This window comes from Lathyrus oleraceus, chromosome 3 (assembly GCF_024323335.1).
Source record: "Lathyrus oleraceus cultivar Zhongwan6 chromosome 3, CAAS_Psat_ZW6_1.0, whole genome shotgun sequence".
Lineage (NCBI taxonomy): Eukaryota > Viridiplantae > Streptophyta > Magnoliopsida > Fabales > Fabaceae > Lathyrus > Lathyrus oleraceus.
Genome location: NC_066581.1, coordinates 159,973,427 through 159,997,209, shown reverse-complemented (window position 1 = coordinate 159,997,209; position 23,783 = coordinate 159,973,427). Strand labels below are relative to the sequence as shown.

The 23,783-nt window shown below is 32.3% G+C and overlaps 2 protein-coding genes across 2 annotated transcripts; both read left to right on the top strand.

Moving 5' to 3' along the window:
* The first annotated feature begins 8,282 nt into the window (after positions 1 to 8,282).
* LOC127125993 (cytochrome P450 734A1) lies at positions 8,283 to 11,066 on the top strand. Its single transcript, XM_051054848.1, has 4 exons — positions 8,283 to 8,962; positions 9,261 to 9,505; positions 9,614 to 9,977; positions 10,544 to 11,066. Exons 1-4 carry the CDS (start codon positions 8,459 to 8,461, stop codon positions 10,961 to 10,963), a joined length of 1,533 nt encoding a protein of 510 aa, XP_050910805.1. The 5' UTR covers positions 8,283 to 8,458; the 3' UTR covers positions 10,964 to 11,066.
* A 9,962-nt stretch (positions 11,067 to 21,028) lies between these two features.
* On the top strand, positions 21,029 to 22,357 carry LOC127130200 (uncharacterized). The gene has a single exon (XM_051059256.1). It carries the CDS (start codon positions 21,029 to 21,031, stop codon positions 22,355 to 22,357), a length of 1,329 nt encoding a protein of 442 aa, XP_050915213.1.
* Positions 22,358 to 23,783: the final 1,426 nt, after the last annotated feature.

Genomic DNA, 23,783 nt, shown 5'->3' with positions numbered 1-23,783 from the left:
ATGTTAATATGTACAGTCAAACACAAGTTAATGCACACAAGTGCAAGCCATGAGCTCAAACTCAAGCATCAAACCCTACAACACAAAGTCAATGTTAGTTTACAACATCAAACAAACTCAATTTACAACTTGCATTGTTCTCCTTAAGGCATTTGCATCTCAACCTGAAACACAAACCAAACATGAGAAACTAGACCACTAGGCCAATCCTAGGGTCCAAAGGAGATAAAAAAATCAAAACAGCAAGTGAAAATGATCCAAAATCACATTCAAACAATTTAGAAGCAAATGCAATTGGTCCCATGCTCATATCAATCACCATTATCATTTTATGCACAAAATAGCATCCAACATGCAATTTGCAACTCCCAATGACCAAACAGAAAGATCTCAATCAAATCCATATCAAAACAAATCAATTAATTCCATAAAAATTCAAGCCTAAACAGAACATATGGAAGGCATAGCATGTCAAATTTCAGCTCAATTGGACAAGAGGAAGTTGGTCAATGAAAATCAAGAAGTTCAGACAAGTTCAAGCAAGCCAACACATGGTATCCAAACAATCATTAACTTCCAAAAATCATAAATCAGTGACAATACATGATAAATGAATGGGATCAAAACCACAATGACCTATAATGTGTCTACAATACACATACCAAATTTCACACTCATACAATCAATGATGAGAATTTCACAAGCAAAATACAATCATGTATCACAAAATGTCACCAAAATGACCAAACAGAGGGAAAAATTCCAATCAAATAGGAAATGCCATCAACAAATCCAGAAAAATTCACATGTCATCTCAACATAACGATGCTCAATCATGCAAAAAATTGGCTTAATTCAAGGTTCCTAGGCAAGGCAAATAAAATCATGAAATTCATCAAGCTTGGTGTGACACAAATTGTCACACCTCTATTCAAAAATTTATATCTCATCAACCAGGTATCCAAAAATTACAAACTCTACATAAAAATCACCATAAAAGTGTCCAGAATATGCACAAAAAACTTCATCCATTTCTTTGAAAGCATCAGCATTTTATGAATGATATGGCAAAGCATACACATATGTGACACTACCAAGCAAACCCTAGGCATTTTAATTTTTTACACGTGCACAAAAATCACAAAAATCATGATTAAATTCTACACATTACAAGGAGCATGGTGAAAAAAACCTCACAAAATTTGGACAAAGGATGAATTATTTATGGATTTTCTAAGTTCAAGCATCAAAATGAAATAACAAAGGAAAAAGAAATGAAATAATAAAACGAATTTAAATGGAAATGGCATTCTTGTAAATTTTAATTGCCAGGCCAAAACGGCGCCGTATCAATTAGATTACATGGCAAAGCGTGATTCGCTGGTTTGGGCGGTAAACACAATTTTCAAATGGAAAGCCAAGGCAACAGATCAAACACACGGTTTCACATGTTCTTCACCAAGAACAAACACGAATTTCCAGATTTTCATCAAGAATTTTCAACCAAATGCATCGTGCTTATAGTCATTAGAACCGTCTTTCAACAAGGAGTAAGGATATGTGACTAGGTTAACCTAATTCTCAACATGCCAACGGGATCGAGCAAAAAAACGAAATGCGCATCAAACTTTAATTCACGATTACACATTCAATACTCAATCAATTCACAAACTAAAAGCATCATTGCATTCTGCGTTCAAAGACCTACAAAAGGCATATAATAATTCATGCAATGGTGAGATTCGAAAAAACACCTTGTGGAGATTGGAGATTGCAGATCTTGATTTGTGAGTTTCCAGGTGTAATTATGTGAAACAGATGAGGATTGATGTACAGGAAGATGATTGCAATGCCTAGCTCGATCCAAAACAGCTCCAATTGGAAGAATCTTCACTTTGCCATTGTTGAGCAAGCTTTCCAACAGTCCAATTCTTGAAGCTTTTGCCACGGATTTGTCATAAAACCTTCATCAATTTGCATCGTGATTTCACACTCATACAATCAATGATGAGAATTTCACAAGCAAAATACAATCATGTATCACAAAATGTCACCAAAATGACCAAACAGAGGGAAAAATTCCAATCAAATAGGAAATGCCATCAACAAATCCAGAAAAATTCACATGTCATCTCAACATACCAATGCTCAATCATGCAAAAAATTGGCTCAATTCAAGGTTCCTAGACAAGGCAAATAAAATCATGAAATTCATCAAGCTTGGTGTGACACAAATTGTCACACCTCTATTCAAAAATTTATATCTCATCAACCAGGTATCCAAAAATTACAAACTCTACATAAAAATCACCATAAAAGTGTCCAGAATATGCACAAAAAATTTCATCCATTTCTTTGAAAGCATCAGCATTTTATGAATGATATGGCAAAGCATACACATATGTGACACTACCAAGCAAACCCTAGGCATTTTAATTTTCTACACGTGCACAAAAATCACAAAAATCATGATTAAATTCTACACATTACAAGAAGAACAATGCAAAAAATCTCACCAATTTTGGACAAGAAATGAAGTCTCTATGATTTTTCTAAGATCATGTAACAAAAATGAAATCAAAATGAAAAAAGAAAATGAAATAATAAATAATTAAATGTAGCAGTGGCACGGTTGTAATATTAATGCCCAGGCGCAAAACGACGCAGTTTCAAAAAGAAGCGTTGGCGTCTTCCTATTGGCTCAGAGTGGCGCTAAACAACATTTCAAACAAGGCAATGGAAAATTTGGATCAAACATGTCTTCAAACGCGTTCTTCAGCAAGAACAAAGCCAGAAAATCCAAAAAATTAAAGAACATCGAATCTTAATGAAAATCAACAAACTCATAACCATTGGAACCGTCTTCCAACCAGGATCAAAGATATGTAACTATTTTGCCCTAACTCTAGCCATGGCAACGGGATCGAGCGATTTAAGTTATGAACACCAAACTTCAAAACACGATTTCTCATCCTACACCTAACCAAATCAAAAACTAAGAGCATCATGTTCATCTATGCTGCAAGCTCTACAAAAGCCATGTAATAATTGAAGCAATGGTGAGATTCGAAAAATACCTTGTAGATGATGACAACAATGGATTTGTGCGTGTTTGGCTCCAATTATGCAAAACAGATGTGTGTCAATGATAAGGAAGGTGAATGGAACTCGTGCTTCAGCTCAAGATTGCTTCAATTGTAAGAATTAACCAAGCTCCATTGATGAACATGCTTTGGACAGTCCATGATCTTGATGCTATTGCCACGAATTTGTCAAAACAGATGTGTAACAAGGCTTGTGGAAGATGAATCAAGAAGAATCGTGCCAATTGATGAAGATTTGATGAAGAAATCTTGAAAAATGCTTGATGAAATTTGAGAGAATTTGAGAGGTTTTGGTGAAATTCAGTTACAGATCTTGGTGAATGTGATTGTGGTTAACAAATTCTGTTACACTTAAGGCTTTATACCAATCTTAATCCATCTTGCTAATCACAATTAGCAAATTGACATGAATTAGTGTTAAGTGCATTTTAAGTGAAAGTCCAAAAATGACCTTTTCAAATTATGCACCATGACAGCTCATGACAGTCCAAACAAGTTTCAATTGTCATATGAAGTGTGTTGGAAGTGGCCTTGCATCCAAATTCCAAGTATTTTGAGATTTCACTATGCCACGCCAAAAATGCACTTAAATCCACTTGAAATTTGACTTCTTGCATTGACTTTTTTTTGATGAAATTTGATCATGCATCATAAAAGTACATGTGAAATGGGGTTTGCTCACAAAAAGATCACCCAAATTGGACATTCCATGTGAAAGTTATGCCACTTTGATTATAAGCATTTTTGGAAAATGAATGGACCATAACTTGTCAACCATACATGGGAATTTCAAGTTCTTGGACTTTTTGCAAAGGTGAGAGCAAGATCTACAACTTTCATGTTGAACAAATTTTCATTTGAAGCTTTTTTGGACATGTAATTTAATGGTGAAAAACTTTCCATTTTTGGAAACTTCCATTACAAGTCACTTTCTATTTTTGGAAAATTTTCTCCTGACTTTATTTTCTTCATTCTTGATATTTGAAATGTCAAATGAAACTTGTTTCAACATGAATGAAGTGTATCCAACTCTCTCCCACCTCCAAATCCATAAAATCAAGCACAGTTGACCACAGTTGACTTTTTCAATTGATAGATGAATTTGGCAATGCACTGATCAAGTTGAGCCCCAATTCTCTGATGAAATGGCTCAAGGATGAAACCCTAGCCTTCATAAGCTCAATATATTCACATGATGATCCCCATATCCATTGTAAACCCCATCTCCTTGCCATGCCCTGATTGGCCCAATGCAACTGATTAGGGTTGACCAGTGGTCAAAATCCTAATCTCAAGGTATCTGATCAATCACTTGAACCTCTTGGATGATAACAAAACCATGATGATGATGACATATCATTGCAACCAAGATGAAGACCAATCTCCTTGAGAATCAAAACCCTAATTTGAACCATACATCCTCAGATGATTAGTGATCCAGTCCAATGAAACCCTAGCTTGCATCATGACCTCTTCATCTTCTGATCAAGACTTAGGAGGATGACTTGCACAATGTAACCATATGATATGCAATATGCAATGCCTAATGACCTAAAAATGTCATGCAATATGTTAAGCTAGTCCCAAGAGAGGAGGGCAAATTTTGAGGTGTTACACCCTCAATTTGTACATCAATATAAAGTTTTTGCTCTCCCTCAATTTATGCATAAAAAATTGATGATTTTTTTAAATTTAAACTTAAATTATTTCTCTCTTAGTCATTCTCCCTCTTTTGTCATCATACAAAAAAAAGTGAAAGGACATGCAATACTATGGAGAAAGAGAGGAATCATCCAAAAAATTTAAGTAAATTCACATAAATAAAACAAATAGGAATAACATATACCTCATTTAGTGGAGTTTCTTACTTTTAATCTTAATGAAGAAATCATCTTCAATCTTTAGTTTATCCTCATTCTTATTTATTAAGTTTAGCTTAATTGAGAGATAATGGTCATGTTGTTTGAATCTTCTTTAAATGATTGTCTTGTTCTGACTCCATCGAAAATATTTCCAATAATTTAATCTTGAGGGGATATTTTACTATTTTCCATCTCCTTTGAGTATCTTGAGATGATAGAGTTTGTGTATTTTCGCCACTTTGATTGTTGTCAATATGTATTGTTGTTTATTTTCTTCATCATAATATTCTTTTCTTTTATAATCAAAGACATTAAATTCATAAAAAATAATATATATATTTTCTTCTACGGTTTGATTTTTGAGACTATACACCCCATGTTTTTTTTTGGAGGATATAGAATATCATAAAAATACGTCTTTGATTGATTTTTAGTCAAAGTTCTTCAAACTTTCTTTATTATTTAAAATATAACAACTATACTCAAAAATATGAAAGTATGATATGTTTCGTCTTTTATTTTTCCAAAGTTCAAATGAAATTTTATTTAGAATATCTCTAATTGAAACACGATCAAAGCATAACATGCAACGTTAATGACTTCGGTCCAAAATTGTTTTTCAACATTTGATTCAAATAATTTTTTAGCCACTTTTTGCAAAGTTATATTTTTTTCTCTCTCAACAATTACATTTTGTTTTGAATTTATTGGGAATGATAAATTATGATTAATTGTATTTTCATCAATAAAATATTTGAAGGATGAACTTTTAAATATTTTTTAGTGATTACTTTTCACTGGTATAATATGCAATTTTTTCTTTATGTTGAATGCCTTTGCAAAACTTTTGAAATACTTAAAAAGAATCATCTTTTTGTTTTAGAAATAAAATTCAAGTAAAGTTTGAGAAAACATCAAGTATCACAAAATCACATTTCGTTCAATTAAGACTTGCAATTTTGATAGGACCAAAAAGATCAATGTGAAGAAGTTCAAGAGGACTATTTGTAGAAATTGTGTTTATAGAATAGAAAATACTCTTGACTTGTTTTACTTTAATGAAAACTTCACAAATTTTATCTATATCAAAACTACTTTTGAGAATACCTTTAACTAGACCAAAATTGAATAATTTTGAAATAGTCTTAACTACTTTTTAGAAGAGTGACTTTGGAATGACATGAGACTTTTTTGAATGGTTCGGGGAGATTTAAAGAGTATTTGATTTGTATTTCCTAAAAAAAAATCTATTTGAGAGGATATGATTCTAAGCATATGATTTTAGGGGAAATATTGAATGATGACTTTTTACTCTTTGAAATTCTCTTGGAATGAATTGCCATGTTGATTTTTTGAAGAGAAATGAGAAGAGGTATTTGTAGGCTTCTTGATTCATTGATACCATGTTGTCCTAAGTATATATTCTAAATTACAATATTGCCTTTCTAGTGTAATTTTTGATATGCAGATTTATAGAATTGCCATATTGAAAAATCTGCTACTCCTGTTTTGGACCTTGGTACTTTTTCTTTTAGTGGAATTATAAAACTACCATTTAGTTCACAAACTTATTCTTTTTGATAATGGAAAGTTACATAGCCATTAAGACATTTTCTTGATAATCAATCATCAAATAATTTTTTCTTTTAATCAAATATTTTTCTTTCTCTTGTAATAAATTTGAGAATCATTGCTTCTCCCAATTCATTGATGATTAAATTTATACATATCTGTCTTATTTATTTCCATTTAAAAGCATACATTAAATAGGAAATAAGATCAGAATCTTAATTATATTTAACAAGAGTTTGTTATGTTCAAAACATCAAAAATATTTTTCTTCAATAAGATCTAGTGAAGCAGTCTATGTATGAGGCAATCACTTAGGTATACATGATACATCTTTTGGATGCACTATATTTGCGGATAAGTTTCTTGTATATATCTATGTGAGGTACATATCTCTGTCTACTAAGCTTAGGCATGTCAATTGGACCGTATAGTGTGTTGCATTGATTGTATTATATATTGCATTTGATGGTGCACGAAATTAATATTGTTGGATTTCACATTTCTTTCAATATCAATTGATGGTGCACGAAATTCAATCTTACCCATCTTTATGTTCTTGGTGTGGGACAACAGATTACCCAATTTGGATCTCAAAAAAGCGAGACTAGTGATATCCTTTGGGAGTCAAAAATCAATAGAATTTTTCACGTTGTTGAAGTACACAACTGACATATACGAATATTGAGACATCCTAATATGATGTTTTTAATAGCATATGATCCTAATTTATACTCCCTTCGTCTTATAAAAAGTGTCTCATTTGCACTTTTTTTTTCTGTCTCAAAATAATTATCCTTTTACAATATCAATATAACATTTATTATTATTTTTTCACTATCATACCCCTATTTATTAACTTTCACTTTATCCAACCACTTTCTTAACTACAATTAATAGGGTATTTTAGTAAATGATATTAGTTCTATCATCAAAACCAACACATTCAATCATTTTCTTAAGAACCGTGAATTGTTCAAATATGACTTTTATGAGACGGAGGGATTGAATTCATTATGAACACACAATTATCAATACAATAACAATCATACAAAACTATAGACAAAATCTCAATCGTGAAAATTCAAACTATCGAATATTTCATAGATTTGCTAAATATCCAATAAATACATGATTTTTTTTCAAAAAACCAATGATTTTACACTATCAAAGTTTCAACATTTTAAAAAAAAATCTGATACTTCTCGGTATTTTTTAAAAAAAAGACAATATATTTTTCTACACACTAATTTTTTTATTTATAAAAACCAATAAAAATATATACTCGACATTTAAACTAGCCTAGTGAATTTTTACATTCTTTCCTTTGTCTCAAAATCAATCGCTATCAAGTCTTCTACTTTTTTATGACAATTCTAAAGATTGTTTTTATGTAATGATTTTGTAGTAGTTAGATTTACAAGTATCAACAACAAATCTAAATCTAATTACATACAAAGTTGTGTCTTAGGAGCACAAAATAAAAACTAAAGAAAATAATTTTATATTGAAAATTATGCATTGATTTTAATAAATATATAAAATTAATTTTATAATTAATTTTTTCAATATAAATTTTGTATAAGTGAATGTCTTATCTTGTGTCCATAAAACTCATGTTAACATTACCCTTATATTAATAATAGTATATTATATAACACAAATTTATTCACATATCACTATTCTCTTCTTTTTCTTGCGTTTTATCTTTTATTAATTTATTGTCAATATTTAGAATTTTTGTGTGTTGAAATAACAAGTCATAAAAAAAGTCACAAAATGATTACCCTGTTGCTGCGGTAGGGAATCAAAATTCCAAATCTCCAAATTTCATTTCATTGCACACTAACTTGAGTGTTTTCTTTTCACTCACAGTTGAAGTCAACCCTATATTCAGTTGGTTCTCTTTTTTCTCTAAACAAGATGTCAATGAATCACGCAATTGTTGTTGTTGTTGTTACCATACTTGTCCCTGTTCTATATTATTTCTTGAAAACCGTTCACTCAGTTTTCTATCTCCCATACAAAATCCAACGACACTTCCGCAACCAAGGTATATCAGGTCCTAACTACCGTCCGATCTTTGGTAACTCATCTGAGATCAAACGCCTTTACGCACAAACTAAATCAGAAGCGAGTCAGTTTGATCACGACTTCTTAAAACGTGTGGTTCCATTCTACCACAGGTGGTCTTGCATGTATGGGAAAACTTTCCTGTATTGGTTCGGGTCAACTCCCCGGTTGGCTATATCCGACCCGGATATGATCAAGGAAGTGTTGGTTACTAAGTGTGGAGAGTATGGGAAGGTTCCTTATAATCCACTATCCAAGTTGCTTTTTGGACAAGGACTTGTTGGTTTGGAGGGTAATCAATGGAGTTTTCATAGAAGGATAATTAACTTGGCATTCAACGTGGAGATTCTTAAGGTCAGATCAGTATCAAATTAGTTTTGTGAATGATACATTATTCTCATATGAAATAGTCATTATCATGGTTTTAAATTGTGGTTGGGGGTGCTGTGGTAGGTGTTGTGATTGCGGTCAAATTTCATTAATTTTGAAGAAAATTAAGATTTATGGTTCTAAAGTTTTAATTTTTTGTGACAAGTACAGAAAGAAGGCCAAAATTATCCGATATTGTTCCTGATACTTGATTATTAACTAGCCATTTTATAATTGGATTTTGATGTTGTCTTGTGTCAGAATTTAGCATTCATTTGTGCAGGGATGGGTGCCAGATATTGTGGAAAGTGTGACAAAGATGCTTCAAAATTGGGAAAATGAAAGAGGAGGAAGAGATGAATTTGAAATAGATGTGCACAGAGAACTTCATGATCTTTCTGCTGATGTTATATCAAGGACTGCTTTTGGCAGCAGTTTTGAAGAGGGAAAGCAAATTTTCAAATTACAGGAGCAGCAGATGCATCTTTTCTCACAGGCAGTTAGAAGTGTCTATATTCCTGGATTTAGGTAACTATTCCAAACTTGTTAAAAAGCGCTTCTATTCGTCCTATGCTTTAAATGCTGCACTGTATAGTTTTTTTTTCTTTTTCTTTCTGAATTTCGATTAAATGACAGATATTTGCCAACTAAGAAGAACCGGGATAGATGGAGACTAGATAAAGAGACGCGTGAATCAATTTGCAAGCTGATTGAGAGCAAGAACAATGCAAGAGAAAATTCCAAAAATGTTCTAAACTCATTAATGAGTTCCTACAAGAATGAAGTTGGTGGAGAAGACAAATTAGGATTGGAAGAAATTATAGATGAATGTAAAACCATATACTTTGCTGGAAAGGATACAACAGCTAACTTATTGACTTGGGCACTTGTTCTTTTAGCAAAACATCAAGAATGGCAAAGTAAGGCGCGTGAAGAAGTTCTCCGTGTAACTGGACACAATCAACCTCCAATTGCAGACAATTTAAATGACCTTAAGATTGTAAGTTCCCATTTTACAACTGACTTGCCTCTTTCATTTTACACCAGAATTAATAGAATGAATCTGTTTCTATCAGTACTATAGTAGAATGAGTGCTACAAAAAAGTTAAATTTCTCTGCTGAATGCCACTGGGAGCATAGTGTTTTTTATCGGTAAATATGTCTAGATGATTGTTCATTAGTCAAATGGTCGGTTGCGAACATTCAGTCTATGCTGAAATGAGATCTTTAAATCGAAGCAGAGATGATGAAAATGTTGCCATGGATGGAGAAACAATGGAGTTTTATGAATTTAGTGCAATTAATTAAGTATTTAAATTAAAAATGTCAAAATATGGAATTGTGTTTCACACAATCACATAGTCAAAACATTTTTTTGTGTTTGCATACGCATGACTACGTGATTGCAGGGATTTGATGACAACAAATCTGGATCCTCAAAAAATAGTGCAGTATGTAGTACTAGTATGTTTGTGCAATCAGTCTTTGTGTTGCATCAGTTAATGAACAAAACAATCTTTTGAGTTTATGGACTAATAATTCATGTTGGTTTAATATTCCAACAGGTCGGCATGATCATTAGTGAAACACTTCGACTCTATCCTCCAGCTCTAATGTTAATGAGGCAAACCAATGAAAATGTGATGCTAGGGAGCATGGAAGTTCCTGCAAAGACTCAACTCTACTTGGCATTGGCTGCTATTCATCATGACAGAGAAATCTGGGGAGAAGATTGTCACGAGTTTAATCCAATGAGATTTAGCGAACCTCGGAAGCATTTAGCAGCATGGTTTCCATTTGGATTAGGGTCTAGAACTTGTGTTGGGCAAAATTTGGCATTGGTTGAGGCAAAGATAGCTCTTGCTTTGATTATTCAAAGTTATAGTTTTGTGGTATCTCCAAGCTATAAACATGCTCCTATACTGTTTATAACTTTGCAGCCTCAACATGGTGCACAAATCATCTTCACAAGGATTTCAGCTTGACTATTGCTATTCCCCTTTTTTGTGTAATTCTGAACTTTGTTTGTAGTAACTCTTTTTGGCTATAAATTAAGTGTTGCACGCTACTGACGTGAAAAAGTGTGAACTTGAGAAAGCATTTTCAAGTTACATGTAGTATTTTAAGAGGAATTGATAATTCCACTCCAAGGATATATATATATATATATATATATATATATATATATATTATATATATATATATATATATTATATATATATATATATATATATATATATATATATATATTCTTCTAACACTATTCGGTTATTTCATATACTTAGACAAATATATATTGGATTATGACCAAGAGTCGCAGCCAAAGAGTTTTCATGAGTTAAGTATTTTTCTCTAGAGACTCGAGAAACCATAAAATTTGGGTTGAATAGGAATTTTCAACCTTGTTTCTCCAACATTGTTAGACTGAACCCATATTTACAACTAAAGTCCATGTCTTCCCATTCTTTACGCTTGGTTAACTAATCCTAGCTCATTCAATTGATACATCTCTTATCACCTCTTTTGAATAAGTATTCCTTAATGTCTTTAACCATGAAAGGTAAAAAACATTGCGAGACAATACCAACCTTAGTTCATTTAACTCCTACATGATAGATGATAGGCCAAAAGTATACAACTATTAATATGAAATAATATAAAAGATCGTCGAATTCACGGTTATTTCAATATAATTATCGCTATGTATTGTTCCTATGCTTAGTTAAGGCTACTCAAAGATTTGATTTTGTGCGAAAAAAATAATACAAAGATGTAAACATAATTTAATTGATTAGATAACGAAATGGTAATTTCCGTCTATCAATTATACTCATACAAAACACAATCATTTACCATAAGGAGAATAAAATTGATCTGTAGAAATTATTTAACTAGTGGTGACGTCCATTTTCGTTGGCGTGTCACCGGATTCCTAAATACGTTAAAAATTGGCTTTCGCAGTTGATTTGTTGTCGCACACGAGTCAAAAACGAGTTATTAAAAATATAATATAAGGAAGCGACACTCGAGGCGTATCACAAGGACTCTAAGTTAATTTAACCAAAACAAAAAAACAAAAATGGGGTTTAGGTTTTCAGACAATTGAAAATAAAGAAAACGATTACAATTATAATTAATGGATTAATCTACTTAGTTCAGTAATTTCAGACTTATCATCGATTATTATATCACCAATTCCTTAAGTGAATCTAATTCCTATTTGATTATAGTATCAGTTAACAAGCATGATCAACACCATGTGAATTATATTCCTATTTCCCGCATTAAGTTTGACGGCTGAAGATTATGCGAAGTTAACGAATAAGTTAAGTTAACACGCGAAGTTAAGGAATATGCATTAATCAAATTTAATCAAAACGATTATATGCAACTCAAATTAAGCAAACAAGAATACACAAAACATGATTGAAAGAAATTGAATAAAAGTTGATAATATAATAACCTCAAAATCTTGATGAAATTCCGAAACAGTAGATTAACCTTAAAGTTTAGCCGGCCATGTAATTCTAATCCCCTCTCTAATTCCTAAAAATTGTCCACCTTTTCTAATTTTGAGTTTAGCTTAAATATATAATAAAGGAAATCGGGCCCTAATAGCATCCGACCCAAAAAACATAAAATTCGGCCCAAAACTTATTATATTACTAAATTTGAAGATAAAATGAATTATGAGATTAATTACTATACACTGTCAGTGTAAAAAGTTTTACACCGTCGGTTCATCACCATCACCCGTTTGTATTACTTTATAGATTTTTAAAATAAAAGTTAAACTTCTTTTAATATCCAACGTCTATAATTAAGTGATGGTGTAAAATCCTTTTACACTGACAGTGTATTTCAATTAATCTCATGAATTATTCAAGTTTTATGCACTCCGAATCTACTTCTGTCCTCATCATAAAACTTTTTGATTATCCTCTCAGCTTTCCAACGCCTATTAGAATGCGTCAATTCGATTCTCGTAACTCAAGTTATGAAATGCGAAGAGAGAGAGTGTAAATAGTTGTTTACTCAGAAAATACCATACGAAATTGAAATAAATGTAACAATAAATTAAGTTAAGGAAACACACTAAAATAATATAAATAACAAAAGAAACTCTAGAGTTGTTGCAACATAATAGTGAAAGAATGTGTATGAAAATATACCGATCAAATTCTCTCACACTTTAACTTTTGCACTCCGAGCAAAATTCTAAAGTTAAAGTTCAAAACAGAAAAATAGGAACAAAACAGAGCATGTGAATTCAACCAACCATTGTTTGTTTCCAGTTAGGTGATTTGAGCAGCCAGTGTCCATATACCACTACTCTACCAAATACGCACCATCAGATTCAGAAGTCATCAATAACACATGTTCATCATCAGAATCACCTCTGACCATGTTTGCTTATTCTGATTTCTTTTCCTTGTTTGACCAACAGTCAACAACAAAGTGGCCAAACTTCTTACAACAGTAGCATTGAACCTTCTTCTTCTTCTTGTCAAGCTTCCTCTTTCCCTTCTGATGTTTCTTCTCATCAGAATTGAAGACTTCTAACTTTTGAAAACCACAACCATGTCTCTTCTTGCTTTCTGACCAAGACTGCTTATGACTCTTCTTCCCAGAAGATGCCTTCAGAGCCTGCTCTACCTCTCTTTTAGAGGTTCCCTCAGTCAAAAGCAAGTCTTTTGCCTTTAGACTGTTATGCATCTCTTCAATCCTCATGGTGCTGAGGTCTTTAGAATGTTCAATTGCTACAACAATGTAATTAAATAGAGGAGTAAGAGATCTCAATACTTCTCAATGATTACTTGTTCTGACAAAGTTTCTCCACAAGATTTCATCTCATTGGTGATCAAAATCTCTCTATAGATTTAAGCAGGTATCTTCTCATTGTCCTTCATGTTGAGATTCACATATTGCTTACGTAGAGACTGAAGCTTCACCTTTTTCAATGATGCATCACTGCCGTAACACCGTACCAGTGTGTCCCACGCAACCTTCGCCGTCGTCGAATCAACAATTTTCTCAAACACATTCACATCCACACATTGATGGATGTAGAACAACGCTTTTTGATCTATTTCCCTCGTTTCTCTTTGCACGTTTCTCTGTGATTCCGTCGCAACCAGAACATAACCGTCGTTGACGAGATCAAGAACGTCTTAAGCGCCAAACAACACACGCATCTAAATCGACCACCGATTCCAATTCTTTCCATCAAACACTAGAAGCTCTGTATTCAAGCTACCGTTCTCACCGCTCATCTTCAATTTTTTTTGCACTTAAACTCATACAAATCTCATCAAACACTCGTGTTTCCCAATCCCACAAAATTAAGAAATGCGATTCTGTTAAGATTCCGATTGTGAATTCAAGAAACGAAATCAATCACACAATGCCTCACCGTACACCCATGTTTCCTTGTGAATCTTCCTTTTGAATCTAACCAGACTCTGATACCAATCGTCGAATCTTCCCTGTGAATCTAACCAGACTCAGGGAATGTTCCAAACTCACTGAATCTGTTTTGTTTGCATTTATTAAGAACTGTCATTCACTTCTTGAGATCAAAATGGAACATATATATATATATATATTATATATATATATATATATATATATATATATATATATATATATATATATATTATATATATATATATATAATATATATATATATATATATATATATATATATATATATATATATATATATATATTGAGAGAGAGAATGTAGAAAATGCAGATACTTTGAAAGATTTTGATGTCAACCCTTAATTGAAGTTTTAACATTTTTCTAACAATTCCTTTATAAACACGAGATCATTGTATTGTTTGCTTCCATTTTCCCTAATTGCATCTTCTTGATTTGAGTTATTGCTATGACATATCTGGAAAAAGTATTTATCAAGTTCTAAGTAGATGTTGTAAGGCTAGACATTTGCAATTGACCAATTGTGAAAAAGTGAGAGGAATTAAAATGAAATTTGTAGTTCCCAGTTAGAGGTATTGAACTTGTCTGATACACGTGTCGATGACAAAACACTCTATGAGATCTCAAAGAGTTGTTGTTGACTTTTGCAACTATTACTAACACGTAAATATGTCACATAAAAGGGAGTGATGAGCGTGGTTGAAAACTGCGGACAACTCTCTTTGAGATGTTGCGATAAAGTGAATGGTGAACTTATTATCTCAATTCTTTCATCAAATCCATCATTAGAAAAAGATAATTGCTCTAGTGAAATTCGACTGAAGTTTTGATTCTTAAATATAAGATATTTTTGGTTTTTAGATTTATTTCTATGAGAAATGACTTATTTTTTAAAATACAAACTTACAAATATGTTTTTAATCGTCATTTTGTATATGGTAATCCTCTAAATATGTTAGGTTTTTATACAAACTTACATAGTGATATGTATTAGAAGTAATTCATATTTATTAATTGTACTATTTTCTTAGCCCCTAAGTTTGTTAGAGGGTATTTTAGTATTTTATCCTATTCTAGTAACCCTAGTTTTAGCTTATAAATAGGGTGACAATCATTGTAACTTTTATCATGTTTTGTAGCCGTCATTCTCTTAATAGAATATTTCCATTCATCATTTATTCTACCTTGCACCAACAATTGGTATCAGAGCTCCGGTTCGGATTCATTGGGAAACACGGGAAACACGAGTGAACGTGAGGTCTTGTGTGTTTGATTTTGATTCTTAGATTCGTGTTGAATCTTGAACAAAATCTGATCAGAATTTTAATTCTGTGGGTTGGGAAACACTGTGTGAGAAATCTGAGTGTACTGTGCAAGGTAGAAAGATGAACGAAAACGGCAACATGAACACCAAACTTCCAGTATTTGACGGTAAAAACTGGAATTGTTGGATGATCCAAATGCGTGTACTGTTCGGTGCTCAAGATGTTCTAGATCTTGTCACTGATGGTTATGTTCCGGTATCAGCAGATGCGATGGATGAACAGAAAAACGCGCAGAAGGAAGTAAGGAAGAAGGATCAAAAAGCATTGTTCTTCATTCATCAATGTGTTGATGTAAATGTGTTTGAGAAGATTGCAGATTCAACGACAACAAAGGCTGCGTGGGACACACTGGTTAGATGTTATGGTGGTGACGCATCAGTGAAGAAGGTGAAGCTTCAGTCCTTGAGAAAGCAATATGAGAATCTCAACATGAAGAATAATGAGAAAGTTTCTGAATACATCTCCAGAGTGATTCTGATCACTAATGAGATGAAAGTGTGTGGAGAAACTCTTTCTGAAGAAACAATCATGGAGAAGGTATTGAGATCCCTTACCTCTCAATTTGATAACATTGTGGTAGCAATAGAACATTCCAAAGATCTGAGCACCATGAGAATTGAAGAGCTGCAGAGCAGTCTAGAAGCGTAAGAGTTGCGTTTGACAGAGAGAACTTCTGAAAGGGAAGTAGAGCAGCAGGCTCTGAAAGCAACTTCTGATAGGAGGTATCAGAAGCAGTCAGAAGCCAGGAGAAGATCTGATGGTGGTCAGAAGTCAGAAAGCTCAACCTCTGATAGACAAAAGAATGCTCAGAAGGGAAAAGAGAAGTATGACAAGAAGAAGATCCAATGTTACTGTTGTAAGAAGTTTGGTCACTTTGCTAGAGACTGTTGGTCAAACAAGGAGAGAAAATCAGAAGAAGCAAATATAGCCAGAAGTTCTGATGATGAATCTGTGCTATTGATGGCCTCTGAATCTGATGATATGGATCTGATAGACTGGTGGTATATGAACACTGGTTGTTCAAATCATCTTACTGGAAACAAGAAATGGATGGTTGACTTTGACTCTGAAAAGAGGACAAAGATCAGATGTGCTGATGACAAATATCTTAATGCAAAAGGTATGGGAAATGTCAGAGTGATTCTGAACAATGGGAAAACAGCATTGATTCAGAACGTGTGGTATGTACCTGGCATCAGAAGCAATCTGATGAGTGTGGGACAATTAATTGAGAAAGGTTTTTCAGTTACCATGAAGGACAATCTTCTGAAGCTGTATGACTGCAATCAGAAGTTGATTATGGAGTCAGAACAGGGAAGGAATAGAACATTCAAGGTGAATTTCAGAACTGCAGACTCAGAATGTCTTAGTGCAACAAGTGCTGAGAAGGAGAGTGAGCTGTGGCACAGAAGATTTGGTCATTTGAATTTCAGAAGCTTAAAAAATCTGAATTCAAAGAAGTTGGTACATGGAATTCCTGCAATTAAGAAGCCTGAAAAGTCATGCAAAGTTTGTATGGAAGGAAAACAACCACGATTGCCATTTGCGTCAGAAACTGCTCCAAGAGCAAAACATGCCTTGGGAGTTGTACATTATGATGTGTGTGGTCCATTTCCAGTAGCATCGATTGGAGGGAATAAATACTTTATGTTATTTGTTGATGAATTCACAAGAATGACATGGGTATCCCTTATTAAGTTTAAACACGAGGTGTTTGATGAATTCAAGAAGTTCAGAATGAAGGCTGAGAATCAGAGTGGTCAGAAGTTGAAGATTCTTAGAACTGACGGTGGAGGTGAGTATAACTCCAAAGAGTTCCAGAAGTTCTGTGAGGAGAATGGAATTGAGCATGAGGTTACTGCTCCTTATACCCCTCAACACAATGGTCTTTCTGAAAGAAGAAACCACACTTTGCTTGATATGGTGAGAAGCATGCTAAAGGAGAAGAAGCTTCCTCAGATGCTCTGGGGAGAAGCTGTTGCCACCGCAACGTATGTACTCAACCGATGTCCTACGAAGAAGTTGAAGGAAATAGTTCCAATACAGAAGTGGACTGGAGATAAGCAAAGTGCTAATCATCTGAAGGTGTTTGGTTCTGTTTGCTATAAACATGTTCCAGAAGCCAGAAGACAGAAGCTGGATGATAGAAGCAAAGTGATGATTCTGATAGGGTACCACAGTACAGGTGCATACAAGCTCTATTGTCCAGAAACCAATAAAATTGAATTCAGCAGAGATGTGATTGTGAAGGAATCAGAAGTTTGGAATTGGGATAAGTCTCAATCTGACTCTGATGTTAGAACTTCTGAAGAAAGGTCAGAGTTAAGAATTTCTGAAGTTAGAGTAAACTCTGACGTTGATTCTGACTCTGATAGTGATTCTGACTCTGGAGAAGACTCAGAAGATGAAGGTGACTCTGATGATCCAGACTCTGATGACCCAGACTCTGATGGTAATCCAGATTCTGGTGGCAATTCAGACTCTGGAAATATGCCAGACCCTGAAGATGCTCGAGGGAACCTCATATCTAAGCTCGCCATTACGAAGAAGGTAGGACACAATAGAACTATCATTCAAGAAACTTTAACCGCCCCTAACATCAATAGTGAAAAGATCAACACTATTGAGGTCGCCCTAGCCTTGAGTTGGATAACGCCCAGAGTCAGTTGTGGATTTTTGATCCTCAGCATCACCTACATAAACACATAGTCAGTTGTGGATTTTTGATCCTCAGCATCACTACACCAACTTGAGTTGGTGTATCCCATTAATTTGAATTGAATGGAATTTATCTTGGTTGTGTCTTGATTCTAGTTTGTCCATCAAGTTACCAAAAAAAAGTTAATGGTGCATTATGGTTCCAAGAAAGTATAAAGTGATTAAGGGAGAGTAAGAGTGCTTTTCTTGAGTTTAAGGGCCTTACTTCTGGTGTTTAGATAGAGTAAGATCAAAGAAAAATCTATTTACAAAGCTCCAAGCAAAATTGGTTGAGAAACGTGATCTTTATGGAAATGGCAATGAAGCTTTATGGTAAAATGACCCGTGAATGATATGTTGTTTAGATAATGATTCAAGCCCTTATGTAATGCATTAGTGGTTTGTGTAAAACACTCATTATGATGAGATTTATAAGCATCATAGGATGCAAAGAAAGATTTTAAGGTCTGGCTTTGGTTTGAACATGAACCTTAGCGTGAAGATGGACTTTCAATTTGGCATAACATGGTGACTTTCCTTCTTCGAAACTCCTAGCTCAAGTGTGATAAATTCACGCCAAAGGGCTCGTTGGGAAGATTTTCTCATCCTCTACAAATTTAATGTTGGACATTTAAAGACATTAATCTTGGATCATGGAGATAATTGGCCATCAACTTTGACAATCTTAACTGCTAAACACTTGGAGAATTTTCCAAGTGTTGAACAATTTTACAAATTTGATATCTCATTTTCATCACTTCATATCTTCCAATCCTTATGAGATATTTGGTTCATTCCTTCTACAAAGTTTAAATATGGAACATCATCTATAATTAAATCATTTGAGCATGAAAACTGATGGCTTGAGGAAGAAGTTACAAACTTGTAAAGTGGGCTTCACGAACATGCAATTTCATATCTTTGAGAATTTTTGAAAATCCTAAATTTGACATTCTTGAACTTTTTCTTGATTTTCTTGATTCAACTTGATAAAATTAATTCATGAACCATATTTTCACTATTCTTGACTTGATAAACCCATGGTTGATCAAAAAATCTCAAAAGTCAAACTTTGACCTTGAGCAATTGACTTTTCATCAGATTAATTCCAAATCTTTAATGATCAATGAATCAAGCTTCTCTAGACAATTGAAGCACATTAATGATCATAATGAAGAACTTTAGGACCTTGAATCATATTTCAAACCATTAGATGATGTCTTGGTCAAAAAGTCAACATCAGAGCAATCTTGATCAAAATCCTAATTTAGGCATCAAATGAATTTTGAACTTGTTGATCTTGAATGGATGCAATCTTGAAATTGATTATGATGAATGAAAATCATGTGAATATTGTGAATGCATGAGAAGCTTGAATTACTGAGGAATGCCCATAATCTTGACCATTTAATCACTTGAGCTCCTTAAACCAACACACCTACCTTGTGAAAGAATCAAACAAGACAAAACATATTTTTGTATTTTTGAATGGTTAGAGATATGAAATGATGTATGAGATCTTTTGATGATATGTAATGATGTCAAAAGAGTTGAAATCTTAGGGGTAAAAAATTAGGGTATGACGGTGAGCACACTAATAAAAAACCTCTCCCTCTCCCTTTTAGCAAGTAACCTTTAGATAACGATACTCATTTGCGTATACACAACCAAGATGGTTCTCATTGAGTACAAGAAATGCGAGTGATGCTAATATCTCCTCCTTGCATAACCGACTTCCGAATCAGAATTTGATTGCGAGACCATTTTCTTCACCTTTTAGAGGTTTTATCGATATTTTCCCTTTTCTCTTGAAATAAATAAAATTCGGTGACGACTCTATTTATTTTTCGTGTAACGATAAGGTTCAATTGGTTAATTTAAACATTGACACTATGTTGAATCATAACTTCTTAGTGTATGATTGGCATGTCTCCTTGATCAAGATCATGTAAAGAAGCTTTAAAAACTCAAACCATTGTGTGGTTTTTTTTAAAGCAATGAATATTTTTAGTTATTACTATTTATTAGAAATATTTGATTTTCTATATCTATGTGGGTTATATTTTTAGAAAACAATAAATTTATTTAATTATTATTATTTATTAAAAATATGTTTCATTCTATTTTATAGCGATCTGGAAATGTGAAGAATTAGTTTTTTATCTAATAGGTGGGGTTAAATGGAGATTTAAATCTTTTTACTTAATTATATTATTAATATTATTTATCATAGTTTTGATTGGCCATTTTTATTTAATTAGTTATTACTTATTTATTATAATTTTGATTGTCCATTACTTATTTAGCAAAAGTTAACCGTATTCTTTAATTTATTAGGTGAGTATTTTTGGCTCCTATTATCTAGTCAAACATGTAGGTGGTTTTTAACCTAGTTTAATTTGTTTCATATTTAACCTAATCTATTAGGTCTTTAAATAGTGACGGTATCGATGAATGAACGTGACATGGTGAACATGAAAATCAACATGAAAAGAAGAAAGAAGACAAGTTTTCACAAATCACTCTTTCTCCTCACTATGATGAAGAAGAATACTTTTATTAGATCCTCACAACCACTCGTTGCAATGAAAAAGAAGAAGAGAACTCTTGTCAAAAAATCATCACAACAACAACAATCGATTTACTTACCCGATGACTGCTGGGAGCATGTCTTCACATTCCTCTTCATCGACGACATAAACAAACTCTATTTTAAATCCCTATCTCTTGTCTCAAAACACTTCCTCTCCATTACTAACCGTCTCATATTCTCTCTCCAAATATATTATCCACAACTTTCTTTTCTCCCTCGTTTCTTCCATAGATTCTCCAATCTTGATTCCCTCGACCTTTGGTTCGGCTCCCATGATCTCGATCCAACCATTGCTTTGGCTCTCCGTGACAGACCATCATTGAAATCTTTATCTATTTTCAGGTTTGACTTAAAGGATGCAAACTACTTTACTTCACATTACATTGATTCCTTTGTGAGTTTAAAGGGTTTGAATTCTCTTAAGTTTTGGTGTTCCCAAATCTCTAATGATTTGCTTTACTCTATTGCAAGAGAAGGTCTTCCTTTGAAGAGTTTTGTTCTTAAAAATTGTACCGGTTATAGTTTCCATGGAATTTATAATTTATTATCTAAGTGTCGTGGGATTCGACATTTAGGTCTTCAAGGGGTTGATTTTCTAAATAATAATCATGTCTCTCGGTTGGTTTTGCTTCTTTCTGATTTAGTATCTATAAATCTTAGTAAATGTTCCAAGCTCACAGAATCAGCTTTGTTTTCCCTCATTAAGAACTGTCATTCACTTGGTGAGATCACAATGGAAAGCATATATGATTTCACATTGGAATATACATATAGTGAGAGAAAGAGTGTACAAATTTCTTATATTTTGAAAGATTTTGATGTCAACCCTCAATTAAAGTTTCTACATTTAGCTCACACTTCATTTATAAATGACGAGACCATCCTATTATTTGCCTATGTTTTCCCCAATTTGCAACTTCTTGATTTGAGTTATTGTCTTGGTCTATCTAAAAAAGGTATTTGTCAAGTCTTAAGTAGATGTTGTAAGGTTAGACATCTGGATTTGACCTATTTAAATGAAGTTAGAGAACTTAAAATGAACTTTATTGTTCAACAACTAGAAGTGTTGGACTTATCTAGTACAAGTGTTGATGATAAAACACTCTATGAGATCTCAAAGAGTTGTCGTGGACTTTTGCAATTACTATTGATATGTTGTGAATATATCACAGAAAAAGGAGTGATACATGTGATTGAAAACTGCACACAATTGAAGAATATCGATTTGACATGTTGTGCTAAAGTGAATATTGACGTTGTTGTCTCAATGCTTTCATCAAGGCCATCATTTGAAAAAATTAATGCAGATTTATATTTTTGACATTATTTTCGTTAGAGTTGTCCTTTGCTAATTATGAATGTCTTATTTATTGAAATTTTGATTCTTAAATATTAATGTTTTTATAGATTTGTTTCTATTTAATCTAAATATAATTAATTTTTCATACGGAAGTTTTAAATTTTGATGTTTTTCTTTCCTCTAACTTGAGTTATATTAATTTTCTTATATGCAAAACATTTTTATTATGATAAATTTAATAAATAAAAGGGAGTGGACATGTATCCAAAGTATCAATAGCTGAACGAAACTAATAAATTGACCTTTGAATTTTGTAGCTATATCTCAACAGTGACAACATTATCAAAAACCTTTTAGATATCAATTATCTGACCGCAAGTAACACAATACACACAAATAATCACTAGAACTATAAATGAAAAAATTTACACAAAATATAGATTTCATCATACAACACATTTTAAAGTGAATATAATATAATATAATATAAATATAAAAAGAATTATTTAAAAATGAAAAGAACTATTTTTTTTACTAAGAATTATAAATTTCTTAAAGAATAATTTATAATCACGTTTTACTCAAAACTAATATTTTTTAAATATTTCTTTCAAATTGAATAGTTATTTGAGAGAAATAAATAAAATATTAGTATATAGATATTATTTTCATGAGGCAGTACATATAAATATATGTATATGAAATAGATTGCTCAAAAGAAATATTTTATTAATTACTTAGTTCATAAGATATCTATATATGAAATTATTTAATCATGTGAGGAAATGCCATATTTTGTAATGCAGCTTTTTTTAGGCATCAGGTTTAAAGAAAAAATCAAAGGTTATAAATGAATATAATAATTTCATTGGTGTAATTTGATCTCAGAATCTATTGTCATCAAGTGTAAATTTTAATGATTAATAGAATTGAATCAAATAATCTTATTAAATTATATATATATATATATATATATATATATATATATATATATATATATATATATATATATATATATATATATATATATATATCCTGGGTAATTTACTGGGGTTTGATTTATTCCTAATAATGGTTGAGATTTGATATAAATCTTATCATATATCTTAAGCTTTAATAGAACTGAATATATTAAATGAAATAAGAAAAAAAATGATATTTCTTTTTTAATATATTACTTATATTTATTGATAATAATGATTGAGATTTTATGTAAAATAATTAGATTTATACTTGATATCACTATATCCTGAGTGAGATTCAACGTATTTCAAGATAAGTTTCTTTAACTTACTCACGATCACAACTTTTAATTGAATATATTTTAATGATTAAATTACCACTTTATTTTATTAAATTATTCGATTAAATATAATTTAAAGACTATAATTTAAAATAAACTAAAAATATATAATTATTTTTTAGAGGAAGTTGAAACTTAATATAT

Bases quoted from the DNA above. Each gene is read 5' to 3' on its own strand.
- LOC127125993 (XM_051054848.1), top strand. From the start codon at position 8,459: ATGTCAATGAATCACGCAATTGTTGTTGTTGTTGTTACCATACTTGTC. The intron at 8,963-9,260 runs GTCAGATCAGTA...TCATTTGTGCAG, and splicing joins TCAACGTGGAGATTCTTAAG to GGATGGGTGCCAGATATTGT. The intron at 9,978-10,543 runs GTAAGTTCCCAT...ATATTCCAACAG, and splicing joins ATTTAAATGACCTTAAGATT to GTCGGCATGATCATTAGTGA.
- LOC127130200 (XM_051059256.1), top strand. From the start codon at position 21,029: ATGAAAAAGAAGAAGAGAACTCTTGTCAAAAAATCATCACAACAACAA.